Source organism: Urocitellus parryii, chromosome 11, assembly GCF_045843805.1.
Source record: "Urocitellus parryii isolate mUroPar1 chromosome 11, mUroPar1.hap1, whole genome shotgun sequence".
NCBI lineage: Eukaryota > Metazoa > Chordata > Mammalia > Rodentia > Sciuridae > Urocitellus > Urocitellus parryii.
Window position 1 is genome coordinate 77,500,525 of NC_135541.1, and position 15,319 is coordinate 77,515,843.

At 32.2% G+C, this 15,319-nt stretch overlaps 1 protein-coding gene across 1 annotated transcript in view; it reads right to left on the reverse strand.

Moving 5' to 3' along the window:
* The window catches only part of Dpyd (dihydropyrimidine dehydrogenase), an 803,780-nt gene that overhangs the window by 431,452 nt on the left and 357,009 nt on the right, over nt 1-15,319 (reverse strand). The window contains exon 12 of the mRNA XM_026401392.2: nt 11,600-11,784. Within this exon, the coding sequence (XP_026257177.2) occupies nt 11,600-11,784 (185 nt within the window). The remainder of the gene's footprint in view (nt 1-11,599; nt 11,785-15,319) is intronic.

Below are 15,319 nucleotides of genomic sequence, written 5' to 3' on the forward strand. Positions count from 1 at the left end.
TGCCTCACCCAGATTTCACAGGGGCTGCACACCCAAATAAATGCCTCTTGGCTACCCATTCATCTAACAGCTGGAAAGATGACACTTGACATTTGGAAACTTTCCTGTGAAGATTGCTGCAAGGCTTTCCCATTAGCTTCCTGGTGAGACTGTAAGGTCGAATAAGCTGCCTCAAAACCTGCAAAGGGTAACGGAAATACTCTAATATTAAGCCTGTGCAATTTAAATTTCTAATTCTCAAATCATAGTTCTTCAGATATTGTAGAAATCACTGGTATATGTCAGGGCAAAATAATGCCTTTGAAGATGTGGAATTAAAGTGATATTTTAGGCAATGAAAATGATAACAAGTGTCTTTTATTCAAGTTGGGACAGAAGGTCTTCCAAGTTACAGACACTTGGACATAGATAAGTTCTTGCAATTTCATCTTCTGAATCCCTACCATGTTTTTAGCAACTTCTCATCTTGGTCCAGAACAGAAATCTTTAATATGATGTACAATTCCTACTATTCTTTATTATTCTCTCACAAAACTAGTAAGTTAGCTTTAAAATTCTTCCAATCCAGCACTGTAGGTCCATTTTGAGAATCAGTGAGCCTGATATCAAGCTAAATTAGTAAGTATGATATTATGAAGGAAATATTGTGATCATATAAATCTTTCTTCCTTTTAAAGAGCCCAAATAAGGAAGTTTTAATAACTCGAGTATTCATTAAAGATTTTTGAGCTATAAGAGTCCTTATAGAATCTCAAACCCTAAAAATGGGAAAAAAGTAAAGATTGAGTTTTTTTATATAAATACACATAATTCAATTACCTTTCACAGCACTAAACTTTTTGCACTGTACTCAATTTTGCATTCTCTACCTTCATAGTGTCTTTATAATTGCTCTTGTCTGTTAACTAAGAATTTCTTAAGTGAAAGAATGACAAGAAAGAACAGGCCTCCCTAAATATTCACATATGTCCAAACATACAGGAAAATAATAATATAATTAAAAAGGAAAATGAAACATTAAAAGATATTTGCAGAAGATCATTGAAGAAACAGAAGACATGAATGACAGAACTCAATTTTGAATTAGTCATCATCTGAGTATGTAATCACTTTTTAAAAGTCAATTTACAAGGGCTGAATTGTACCTCATTAGCAAAAATGACAGGTAAAGATTATTATGGATACGCTTGTCATGGCCCCAAATCACAAACCAACACTAGCATAGACCTAGTTTTCCTTTACCATTCCATCAACACATCCATGAAAAGGATTAGCTCACAGGAAGAAGGTGGAATACTTAGAAATGACTGGAATCCTTTCTCTTCAAAATAAAATCACAACTACCATTTTGTACCCACTCTACTGTAGGTCTATGGCATAAATTTGTCTCTGTGTGGTACTGAAATCACAAATTCTTTTCACATAGCCTATTGAACTGCCATCAGAGGGTAATGACTTTCTGTCACTTTTGACCTGGGGCAGATTTGAACCAGTGACCAAGAGGTTAAAGGCTCTGTATCTCATTACCAATCCCCTGAGATACCTAGTTTCCTCAACAACTAGTGATTCTTTTATGTCTGAATCAAACAAGAAGAAAATACACAAAAACCTCAAGCACTAGAAAAGCAGGTTGATGGTGCATGGAAATTATGATATATTGAAGAACTTTAAACACCTATTTCAAAATATGCCCATATACTACATAGAACTGAGAAGAATCATGATAACTGATAAAGAACTTCCTTATCACCTTCATTAGCATATCATATAAGCATCACTGTTAGGCTCAAAAACATTGTAGAAAGCTAAAACTGAAGTCACCTGTGCTTGGTGAGCTGACAGGGCTAAAAATGATTCCTCAGATCTAGTAAGATGCCAGAATATTTATGTATGTTTCTTGTGTGTCCTAAGATAATTATGCTATGAAAATCAGTCATAATTAGTCATGGGGGGTTGGGGGGTTAACAAATTAGGGAGAATAATATAGATTCATAAATGAAATAATAAAAACAGTATCATACACCTTAGCATGGATACTTACTATAGAAATATAGCATATTTGAGTAAAGGATAAAATTTGTAGAAGAATAAAAAAAGTATCATTTAAGAATGTGCATAAACGCATATTTTTGTACATAATAGGAACATTAAACCTAAACTAATAATGAAAAATTAACCTATCATTTTGTTATTGAAAGCTAATGTCAAATGCTGGCTGATAATAAAGAAAATTCTATAATCATTCAACTTCACTATTCTGTAAGTAAGTAATCAATGACTCCTAAAGTCACTGTGCACATAGTTTACTAAAACTTTTTAAAAAATGCTTAAAGCCCCAGTGCCTCCATTCTTACACTTTGTATTTTTCAACAAATATTTGATTTTCATGAAATGGATTTCACCCAGAAAAAAATATGGCTTCTTTTCCTTTTCCATTCCTATCCGTCTTTTTATAAAGGCTCTATATGAATTCTTTTCTTTATTTGAATTTCTTCCTCTATGTATTGATTCTGTGTAGATTCTTCCACTAATAAGACTTGTCTTTTGTCTCTTGATATTTATATTTCTACCCCTACAGCTGCTTTCATTGCAGCAACATGTAAATTTAGTTGACCTTTCCACTGCTGGTAATAAATATTGTGGTTTCATAACATTGCTTCTAAAAGATAGGGAATTTAAACCAGCATTCTTAATAAAAAAAATACTGATATAACCAAAGGATCATCTCCTGATGCAATCAAACCAATGAGTTTGGAGATTATTATTTCCATATAGATCAAATTTACTTGACAACAATGATCCATGTTTATAAGAGCTCCTTCTCAGAACTACTGTGCCTACTCCAGAGAAAATGAGCTCCTGGTCGGGGATTAGAATTTGGAAGAATTTAGCTTGTTTTCTGTCTCCTTTTTGTTCTCTGTGGGAGGACATCACATGACGAAATATACAGTTCTTTTCTACACTTTTTTTGTAAACAAATCTTTTTATATGTTAATACCAGAAGAAAATAAGTGCCCAGACATCTGAATGATGTGTTTTTGTATATTAATAACATTTGATATTAAGTCTTCAGTTTGTCACCTTTGTTAAGAAGAACCTGAGGTCCTTTACAGATCCTTAACCAATTTGATTGTACCTAAGACTAACTATAGACTAAGTCCTTCCCTCCTTTTCCTCTGGGAATTCCAAAGGATGGCCAGTGAATGTGGAATGTTTAAAATCAGAAAAGCCCCATGTGACTACAAACATTTTACTCCCATCATTGAGTAGTGTGCTTATCATGAGTTAGTAGTAGATTCCGTACTTTATATGTGTTGAATATAAATGCAAATAAATATTACATAAATTAATGAGTCATGTGAATGTGAAAACATACAGGATTGAGGCTATGAAAGTTAAGTTAATTTGTTCAAAAGATAAAGAGAAGTTAACAACAACAAAAAAAAATTGCTGTCAATTTCGGTGTGCACTAAACAACTGAACTGACTGCAGAACCACCATTCAGAAATCCAGAAAATTGCTTTGTGTGTTCTTTGAAGGTCTTGATCCACTTTTCAAAACAAAAATAGAAATTGCAAACAACACATTACAGATAGGTATAGTCAAGATACACAATAGAACACCAACTATTTTATTCAAAAGACCTTGGCCCTCCATTTAAATAAAAAGGAAAATGAAGAATTATCTACATGCTTTAAATCAAAATGCTAAGCTTAACAAATATGCAGATTCTTTACAAAATCACTATCTTAACTTTTTCTTAATAACCAACTAATTATTGAGTTTGTTTCATAGGATAACAGAACTTTTATGTACTTTGGTGTTTTTAAATTTTGGATTTGTCCAATTTATATTATTAATGAATGTTCTGGATTTACCTATATAATTAAAGTGCCTTATTTTTATCCTCAATTAACAATTTGATTTAGGTCTTTAATCATACAGCTAATTTTACCTCTATTTGCTTCCTTTGGAAGTTAGAAGATGTGGTATGTTCATATTCTTAAATTTTCTTTGTCCATTTAATCATTCTAGTTAAGGTATATTATTAACCAGAGTAAGTTACATGCAGAATCAGACCATCACCAATCACAATCCTCTAATTTCTCCAGAGAAACTCTCAAAGTTCTAATGCATTATTACATTTTTAAATTTTAATACATGCACAATGTAGTGGAAGATGTCAAGGACTGCTACTAATTGGCAAGATGACTAAGAATCCAGAGCTCAATAGTCCCAGGGAAACAGTTCAGTGAAAAGGATAATAATAGACATGTGTGGGTTCAAATCCTGGTGCCTTTGCTGACAAGACCCTGACCTCACACAGGTGCAACCATTTTAGGCCTTATTTTTAAAACTGTGAAATATAAAGAAGGATATACACTCTACATAGCATTGCAATTAAAATAAAATACAATGTACAACAGAAGCTAAACAAATCATAGCTATAATTACAACTGACAAGTGAATATACAAGGTTATGTATATACAAGGTTATGTTCTGAAGAAGACAAAAATAAGGTATCACTTCTTTCATGAGCCTTCTCCAATAATTTTAGTCAATGTTGGTCTCAGCTCCTTGGCAACCTTTAACATTTTTAAAATTTATTTTTTTTAGTTGTGGAGGGATAGTATATATAGACATAGATAGATAGTATATATACGTATACATATATATACTATATAAACTATATAACTATATAAATATAACTATATATATACACTCTATATTTATTTGTTTATTTATTTATTTATTTATTTATTTGTTTATTTATTTATTTATTTATTTATATGTGGTGCTGAGGCTGGAACCCAGTGCCTCTTATGTGCTAGGCAAGTGCTCTATCACTGAGCTAAAGTCCCAGCCCCAACCTTTAACATTTATTGGTTAAGGTAAATTTAATTTTTCATTACACCATAACATGTATTTCTGTCATTTTCCAAAGGATAATCGTTGAATTCAAACATCAGTATTAATCTCCTTAAGAGGAAGAAAAGGTGATGGTTAGATGTTGCTAATTTTTTTGCTAATACAGAGCTTCTATGTATCCATCTATCTAAACAATACATTTACATATACTCACACACACAGTAGTTAAATAAATAAAACCATTAGACATACACAAGATAAATGTTCACATAAATTTTAAAATTTATGGAATTTTTTTATTTAGCTATGGTCATCTTTCAGTTACATACTTTTTCTACTGTCAAACTTATCCTTAATATTCAGAAATACTTATTCAAGTGATAGGAAAAACTCAAATATGTGTACACTATACCACTATCATATAACTAAATGTTATTAAGGCAAAATCATATGGGATCACTTATAGTACATGTAATTAAAGAAAAATAAGTAAATTTTTTAAAAATACCTTTATTTTATTTATTTATATGTGGTGCAGAGGATTGAACCCAGTACCTCATGTGTGTTAGGCAAGCACTCTACCACTGAGCTACAATCCCAGCCCTGTAAATTTGTTTTTAATAATGTATTTTATTATCTTAAAATGTTTCATTTATTGAAGAAGAAGGAAAAAGAAGGTAAGTGCCTTGATACACTATGAGCTTTGACAGATTTTAACATATGGTATATTTATGTCAGTATTTTTTCAAAATTATTCTATTTTGATTTATTATTTTAGTAATATAAAATAACAATTTGTGAAGGAAAAGTTGACAAATTGGAAAATACTTTTCCCACAATAATAGCAGATCTGACACTATCAATTCAGCATAGAAATGATTTGAACATATAACATAACTCAAAATTATGAACTAGTTATACTCATCCTGTTGTAGCCTCAGTAAAATTATACATCTTTACTGTGATTTTCCTACATATTCCCTATGTTCAGGGTCTCTTCCTGGACCATGTCTTTTGGTGAAATCAAGAGAAGCAGGTGCACAGGTGCAAGGTCTATGGAGCAAGCAAAGAGCACCTTGGTGACAATTCTTAAGGAAGGCACTCTTTCTTTGAATAGCAGCAGCACAACTGAAAGTCCCATTGTCTGTTGAGTGGAGCATGATCTGGATTTCAGCCAGCTGGGACCTTTGTCTGGGTCCTCCTTGGGCAGTGAGTATGCTATAAAATCTCATCCAGCAGCTCTCTTTAAGTTTTAGCAATTCTCTTCACTAATTACTTCTAAATTTTGTTCTTCACTTGTACTGTAGTTTTAGTGAAGCCTTTGTTGATTCCAAATCATGAGACCCACATCCAAAATGATAATTAGCTCTTCCAGGCTAACTCTGTACCTTTACCATTTTGATGATTCTGTTTATATTGTATTAGACCTATATTTGCACAACTGATTTCTTTACTAGTCTGTAACATCTTTAATGCCAAGTGTCATGTTTTAATTCACATTTACAAACCTAGTAATTTGTTCTATTGATAAAAGACAACACTTTAGATATTTTTTAAATTAAAGTTGTGAGTGAATCCATGTATGGATGACATCATGGACAGAATGATAGATGAATGATTTATGGATGAATAATTGAATGGCTAGACAACATGCTTTTATTATTACCTGAAATAGCCTGTTTCAATTTTCATCTGTTAAGATCATAAACTTCGGGTTTCTATTTCATTATTTTTTAGGGGGTGGGGGAGAGTACTAGGGATTGAACTTAGGGGCACTCAGTTCCTGAGCCACATCCCCAGCCTTATTTTGTATTTTATTTAGAGACAGGGTCTCACTGAGTTACTTAGAGCCTTGCTTTAGCTGAAGCTGGCTTTGAACTCGAAATCTTGCCACAGCCTCCAGAGCTGCTGGAATTAAAGGCATGCGCCACCACGCCTGGCTATTTCATAATTTTAAAAATAATCTTAATAATTTTTCTGATCATATTTTAAGCTAAATGAAATTATCTTTAAATAAACTACAATAATAAAACCAACAAACAAATATTTATAAAGCAGGCTCTGTATTTAAATTTTTCCATAAATTCTCTCACATAATCTTCCCCATAACCCAATAAGATAGCAACTTTAATTAACATTGCTTATTTATTAATATATCACTTATTTACTCCTGGGAAGATCATGCCCTAGAGGGACAAAGTAACTTGCCCAAGGTCACACAGTTTGACAATATTAGCAGTGGTTCTGAAATCTGGTCTTTAATTTATAGTCACTATAATATACCTCTCCTCATTAATTCATTTTGGTACCCTCACAATGTCAAGTGTTGGGCCCAACAGCTGGTACTCAATAAGTGGTAATTGAGTAAATTAACTAATGAAATTTAAGTGAAGCTCTCTTCATTCAACTATGGGAATTATTGAAATACCTACGTGGATATCTTTAAATAATCACATTTATCTAAAAAGCATATTACAAAAAAATTCTAAGCACCCAATTGCAGTGATTGCATGCATTAATTCCTGTTATAATGTGTGCATTAATTCATTCTTAAAAATATACTATCTAATGTTACATTTTCCCCAAAACATACTGATGTAAAATATAAGAGAATGATAAGCCTTCATGCACAAATGTACTTCATAAATTATAAAAGTTTTTCCTAATGAATACATTTGTAAGAAAATACTATTTGTAATGTTACTAAGCCATCATATAACAAACCCATTAGTTTTAACTCCTACTTAAATTTATTTAAAGTAAATTCTTGCTCTGCATATTTTTCCTATTTAATACATGAATACATTCTTATTTTGAGGACATAACAATAAAAACTGTGGTCACTGGCTTATGTAGAGACAGATCAGTATGCAGCCTTCATTCAAGAGTCACACTAGGAAGTTGGTGTTACACACTACTTGGAAGAGGAAGCAGAGCAAACCTAGAAGACAAGTAAGATCCAGCTAGGTATTGGGTGGAGCAGGTAAAAGGCTCAGATCCAGGGCAAATCTTGATTTGCTGGGCAAAACTGAAAGTGGCATCACAAGCTGAGGAGTTGGGGCTTTATCCTGAGTGGAAAGGGGGAGCCACTGAAGGATCTTCAATGAAGAAATTATGATCATGTTTTATTCTTAAAAGATGGCCTGGCTGAAGGGTGGGGACATTGCATTGAACAGTGGACAAAGTGGAGGTACTTTCATGGGAGACAATGGAGACCAGAACTACATAATGACATTGCAGATAGAGAAAAGTCCCACCTTGTCTCTGTGTTCCCTTCTAGCGTTACAGCTGCTTAGCACTTTGAATCTATCACCCTGGCAGGAAGGTGAAAGTGTTGATTCTATTTAACAGAGATTTTCACCTACCTTCCATCTCTACTGGATTTTAAAATGTAATCCAATGCTTAGTTTTACAAATATTAATCCTTCTGCCAAATCACAAACAGTTATTGAACATCCATTTTTTAAATTTTCTATTTCAAACATTGGCATCCCAATAGGTACCCAATAGGTACCCAAACGCTGTCAAGTCAAGTAATAAGTTCTACTAATGTATATACATCATGGTGGGGGTAGGAGTAAAGTTTACAATGATATATTTATGAGAAACTGGAGGACAGGAGTTTGAAGGCTCCAAACATTTAACGATAAGATGGAAACATCAAGTATCCCAATTTCATCAGTACATATTGTATACATGTGTTGAAATATTAACACTGTACTTCATAAATAGGCATAATTATTAAATGTTAAAAAAAATTTTGAAGTGCCTAAGAAGATAAATGTGTTAATTATCTTGATTTGATCATATATACTGTATACATGTATCAAATTATCATATTCTACCAGAAATTTGTACAAATAAAATATTAATTTAAATTTTTCCTTTAAAAAATAGAGTGTAGAGATAAAAAGAATCCATTAGAATGATAGTCATGAAACATTACAAATCTACCATCATAAAATATATTTAAGTATTATCTATGTATTTTTATTTAAAATGTATAAACAGATATAATATTTAGAAAACTAAAGCCATCATCCACTGACCCCTTATTCAATATTATCCTTTCAAATCTCCTTAGAATTTCTGCTCTTCAACCATTGTCACTCTTGTAAAGTGAATTCACACACTCACTGGGCTTCTTCTGTCCTGACATAAGACTCTTTATCTCATCCCCTGATTCTACTTTCATTCCTTCAAGGAGCTAAAAGGCTGCTTGTTGAAATATCTGGTAAACAAAAAGTGGTAATTACACACACACACACACACACACACACACACACACACAAATGAGCAAACTAAAATAAATGTATACAAGTCTTTACAGAGATAGAATTGGCAAGATATATACAAGAAAGAAAAGAATAAAACAAAACTTAAATAGCATGTTCATACAAGTGGATAGTAAGAAAAATGTATGTGCATACACACTGGTGTAAATGTTTTCAGTGTGCTTTCTTGGTAAGTACCTCTTAAGGAGACTGTCTTTTCCTACTTTCTTTCATGAAATTGTCCTATTAATATATTAATAAATGTTAAAGTTTCATTTGTTTGAAAGTTTGTTTTAATGTTAGCAAAATAAAAAGCTATTAGCCCTATGTTGATTCCCAAGTTGGTTTTGAACATTCTATTAGTTTAACAATGCAAAGTCTAAGGATTACAAAGGTAGATTTGAATTTGGGAATCAGCAAACACGCTGGAGGTAAATCAGGTTTGGGAATACATATTTGGTTCAAAATTAGTGAATCTATAGTGTACGCAAGACATCTACATGAACACACATGAACATATACAGTGAATTTTAAGTATCAGTTAAATGTGCATGTCAAGATGTCCAGATGTCCAGGTATGTGAGGATACCTGGATCATGCAAGAGAATGTTTGCTGGAGGCAGGGATCAGGAGAGATGAGATTGAGAGTCTTGAGAGCACTCTGAAAGTAACCACCATAGAATAAGAAAATAAAAACACAGATGATGGGCTGGGGTTGTGGCTCAGTGGCAGAGTGCATGACTCACACATCTGAGGTACTGGGTTCAATATTCAGAACCACATAAAAATAAATTTAAAAAAATAAAGATACCAAAAAAATTAAAAAAATAAAAACACAGATGATAAGTCTGGAGACAAAAAGATCAAAAGGAATCAAAACAAGGAGACCATCCACTCCCAGTAGCTGTCTTTAGTTGTTTCCTTTGTGTCTGAAAGGCTATGGGAATTGTAAAAGCACAGCGATGCTATTTGATCATTGCAAAAATGCAACCCAAACCAACTTGTTTCCTTCAGCCCCCATTAATCCATTTGTTAAAACTGCATTCTTTCCTCCACCCCTATTGCCTGGACTAATTTAAGTTTTAATTTAAGTTACTTTTGAGTTTTAACTGATTTTTAGGCAATTTTTAAATTTAAGATTTGATTGCTTACTAAATCATAACTTTGTCTTTTTTCCCCAAAAACTCCCTTTATGCAATACTCATTCTTAGAACCCCACATTTCTGAGACATTATGCCCCAGTCTCAGAATCTCAAGCCCCATTCTCACAGAATAAGGTGTCAGGAGGCAGGTTAATCAAACATTAACAGGATGGTGCAAATACTACTATGCCTGGCCCTACATCACAAAGTGGCCCTGCATAAATTACACAAGTAGAAGAAAAACCAGAATAGACAAAATAGTCTTGGCAAAGAGGAATAAGTTCAAGAAAACATGAAAGACAAAGTGCATTTTTACTTTAACATGTGGAAAACAAACAAAAAGACAGGAGGTGGGAAGACATGCTGTTAGTAGTCTTTCCTGAATATGAAAGAAAGATTAAGAATTTTATCAGCAGGACCTAGGGAGGGTGGTGCACACCTGCAATCTTAGCAGTTTAGGAGGTTGAGGTGGAGGATTCCAAGTTCAAGGTCAGTCTCAGCAAACTTAGCAAGACTCTGACTTAAATGAAAAATAAAAAGAACTGGGAATATAGTTCAGTGGTAATGTACCTGTGGGTTCAATACCCAGTACAAAAAAAAAAAAAAAAGTCCAAGAATTTTGTCAACAGGAGCAAATCTTTCCAGAAAAACTTCATGCAAATGAGAGAAGTATCAACATTTAATTGAGTTATAGAGTAAAATAAAATAGAGCATTTAGTCAAAAAATAAGAGTAAGATCTAATAGTTTGGGCTTTTTGCCCCAAGACCACACTTACTGTACAAGAGTTGCTCAACTTTAACATTTCATCATTCTTATAGTTTTCATTTTATCATAAAACTAAATAGTTAAAAAATTACAACTGAAATTCATAAACTGTTTTCTTTCCATTTTGGTGCACACAAATTGGGAAATGGATAGTACCTTATCTATTCCAAATGGACAACCAAATAAGTTTTCTGGACTGTGCAAATCATTATGAATATAGATTCTATTTCCTATCATATTGTTTATGATCAAATTTGATAAACATAGTATCTATGTGTTTATGACACTGAAAATACTTCAAACACAGCAAGACTAATGGCCTCGTGGCATCCACAAGTAGAAAAGCATAATGGATTTTCAATCAACTACATTTCTACTTTCTAGTCTGAATTTTTAAAGTTGTATTCAAGTAAATATGTATGAACATATTTCATATATACTTATTGTATACCTTATAAACTTTTCATATAGATGAATATTAGAAATAATGAAAAAGCAACTATCCATTGCAAAAAAAGACCTACTGAAAGCGATGACAAATGCCTACCTGTATATATTTGTGAATGTGCCAAGAAGCTTGCTTTCCATCATTCACTGACTCCACTGTAGTGTTAGCGGTACCAACAATATCACCACCTGCAAACACCCACGGTTCACTGGTTTGCATAGTTTCTGGATCTACTTCTGGGAGATCCCATCTGTTAAATTTTATAGGTCTCAAGGCTTCTTTCACTAGGAAAAAAAAAAAACAGCAAAAGACAACAGGCAATGACTAATCTATGCAGCACATATTAATAATTTGAAAATTATGAAAAATTATGATTTAATTATTATTCCAGGGATTCAAGAAACTGTTTTTAATGGACCATAAAAATAGAAAGTTAATGAAATATTGGAGTTAACACACTCAAAGTATACTGATTTAGCCTACTTGAAATATACCACATATGTAGAAATGAAAAACCACGGATTTGGGCAATGTTTCACATCTAGTAGTACTAGATCCAAAAAGAAATAAAGTACAGTCTTTCCTATTACATATTATTATATGGTTTGTATCAGAAGTGTCCCCCAAAAGCCAACAATGGACTGAAGCCATAGTCAAAATAAACCTTTCCTCCTTTAAATTTTTTTCTCAGATATTTTGTTGTATAGATATAACACTAACACACATATAAAATGAACTTTTCAAAATTTATTTATCCATAGCACATTTTCCAGAACATTTTTACTATTCAAATAATCCCATATTTGTTCCTATATATCAGTTATAAGTTATAGACTGGAGTGAGTGGCCAATTTCTTCTTTTTACAGACATTTTATACACAAACAATGCAAAGTCTTCTACATTTTTATCAAATTATCTGCCCTTACTAATAAGCAATTAACCAGACCCAGTAATATAGTCACAGTTAGCCAGAAATTTCTGTTTTGTTTTGTAAAAACCAACAAACAAACCTAACCATTCGTTTCTTATGGAAACTGCTTTATAAAATAATTTTAGAATTATTTGTCAAATATATTGTTTTTTCCAATGAATCTAAAAGTATCATGTAACAAGGAAAAGTTGAGATCCTCTAAGAAAACTACCTAAATGAAATTTTGGATATAAATATCCAGAAACTTAGAAGTGATGAAAGAATACAATTTAAAAGAAATAGGTATTCAAGAGAAGAAACAAAGAAAAGTAAACAACATCTAATGCTAGTGCAAAGTGAGTCCAGGGTTAGGAATGAAGGTTCATGTCATGGTTTTAAGTACAGCATTTCAGGACAGCAATTCTTTACTCCATCTCAAAAGAGAAAATAACAAATAAAAAAGAGAAGTACTTAGGAAGTCCTGGGATAGAAATGATAGTTATTGAATACACTAAGAATCCAGTATATAATAAAGCAAACAAATATAAATAGCAATTTCTGGCACCTAAAACACTTATATTTTTTCTCAAATAGGAAAAATATACACCATAAAAATAAATCGTTGTATATATTTGTAACTTTGTATTTAAAGATTAGGACTTACAGAGACTAGGATGGTTATTAGAACATAGAAGATACTGGATTGAATTCATAAAGGAAGGAATGAATGAATGAGAAGATTAATCCATGCTATCACATTCACACATTTTTATTTAAAAATCTTCTATTTGTATTTCTTTTGCCATTTTACCTTTCACCCAGAGTAAAATTAAATATTAATATAATTATTTTAAATGCAGAATGGCATTTTGAGATTTTTTTTCTAGTGTTTTTAAAGGTCACATTTAAAAGACCATTATCATTTTTCCCCATTGCATAACAGATCATCACTACCATCTGTTGACAGTTACTTGAGTTGCAAGAAAGTTAATAGTGAATGAACATGGCTTGTCAATCAAGCTACTTTAACAATGGCAATTAAAATACATCATCAATGAATGATATATATGCAATAAATTTTATAAATATTATGGTTAGGATATGAGGTTTCCTACCCAAAATTCGTGTGTGACAGGAATGTTCAGATGTGAAATAATTAGATTATGAGAGCTATAACCTATTCGGTGGATTAATCAGTTTGTTGGATTAATTATTAGACTGGATGACTAGGTGGTAACTGTGGCCAAGTGAGATGTATCCGGTGGAAGTAGGTCATTGGGGGCATGTTTTAAATATCTTGTCTGTAGTTTCTTGCTCTTTCTCTGTCCCCGTTTCCTGGCTGCCATGAGCTGAGCAACTTCCCTCTGTCACATCTTTCCATCTTGAGGTTCTTCATCACCTTTGTTCCAGAACAATGGAGTTAGCTGACCATGGTCTGAAACTGTGGGCCCAAAAGAAATTTTTCCTTCTCTAAGTTGCTCTTCTCAGGTATTTTGGTCACAGCCATGAAAAGCTGACTAAAACAACTGATATAAGCAAGGAATAAAAGACAATTATTTTCTATAAGAAATGACTTCACTTATCTAAACCTCTAACTTTGGCCCATGTAAAGCTCTAAAAAAAAAGGATGGTCTTTAAATGGTAACAAATTCAGAATTGTTTCCCTAGGAGATAAAAGCCCCTTTATATATTTATCTCATTTTTTATAGGAATATCCTTGAAAGTTAAGCACAGATTTCACTCTAAGATTAAGCAAGGTAGAGATTATGTTTTGGTTATCTTTGACCTCCCACAGTGTCTATTGCAGTTAAAGACACACACACTGTGGAATAATTGAAGCTTAAGTCAGGATCTCTCACTTACATGGGCTTCTTTCAAGAGCCTATTTGAATTTTAAATTTGTAAATTTTTCTTTTCTTAAAGAGGAGTAGAGGAGCCCTGAAATTACTTGAGATTCAGACCTTGCAATATTAGAATATTTGCTTGAGCACAGTGCATTATACACATAAGGTGTTTAATAAACATTTGATTAATTAAACTGAATTTTTTGGGAAATATTCTTTATGATTTCTTATAATATATACAAAGGCATATATACATAATTCAATGTAATATTCAAGCTCCATCACAAACTTGGTCAATCAGAAGGATATTACTATAAATTTATTAAGTAACTTTATATTTCTAAAATATTTAGCACTGGTACCATAGGAATATTTTACTTGTGAATTCAAAATACCCTTCTATTCATGAGCATTTCCACTGCATAAGCATTGTGTCATTATGTGTCTCTAAACATTTTCACATACTCATGTACTTTTAAAATAAGCTCACTTTCTCAATATGTGATTCATTTATCCTTTCAAGTCTTGGACTAGAATATCAACTGTTTTAATTATTTTATCATTTGTAACATCCAGCTGACCTCATTAAAAATCAAACAATTTTTTGATAACATATTCCGAAATAGAAATGAGCTTCTTTCATATTAAAAATAATCTCAGCCTCCTTTTGAAAATTATTTACTGAGTTTCCCTGTTTTTTTCTGGAGGCCTTCAAGTTGAACGCATTCTTAATTTCATTCCAGAAATAAAAAGAAAAAGTGAGAGGCCACACAGCTGGATGTGGTATCATTAATATAAATCAAAATAGAGATAATTTGTATTGATTTTAATATTTAAAATTTAACTTGTCCATATCTATAAAAGCATCATTGAAAAAAGTAGAGCATTGACTACTTTTATGAATGCAAGCAATGCTACTGTCAGTTATAAATGTTTTCTTTCCATGGCACTAAGCAGCTACTCCAAGAAGAACTGTTTGTCACAATTTGAACATCAAGTGATTAGGATCTTTTCTCTGTGGATACAGTAGAAACAATTTAAGCATACGTGTTACTTATATAGGC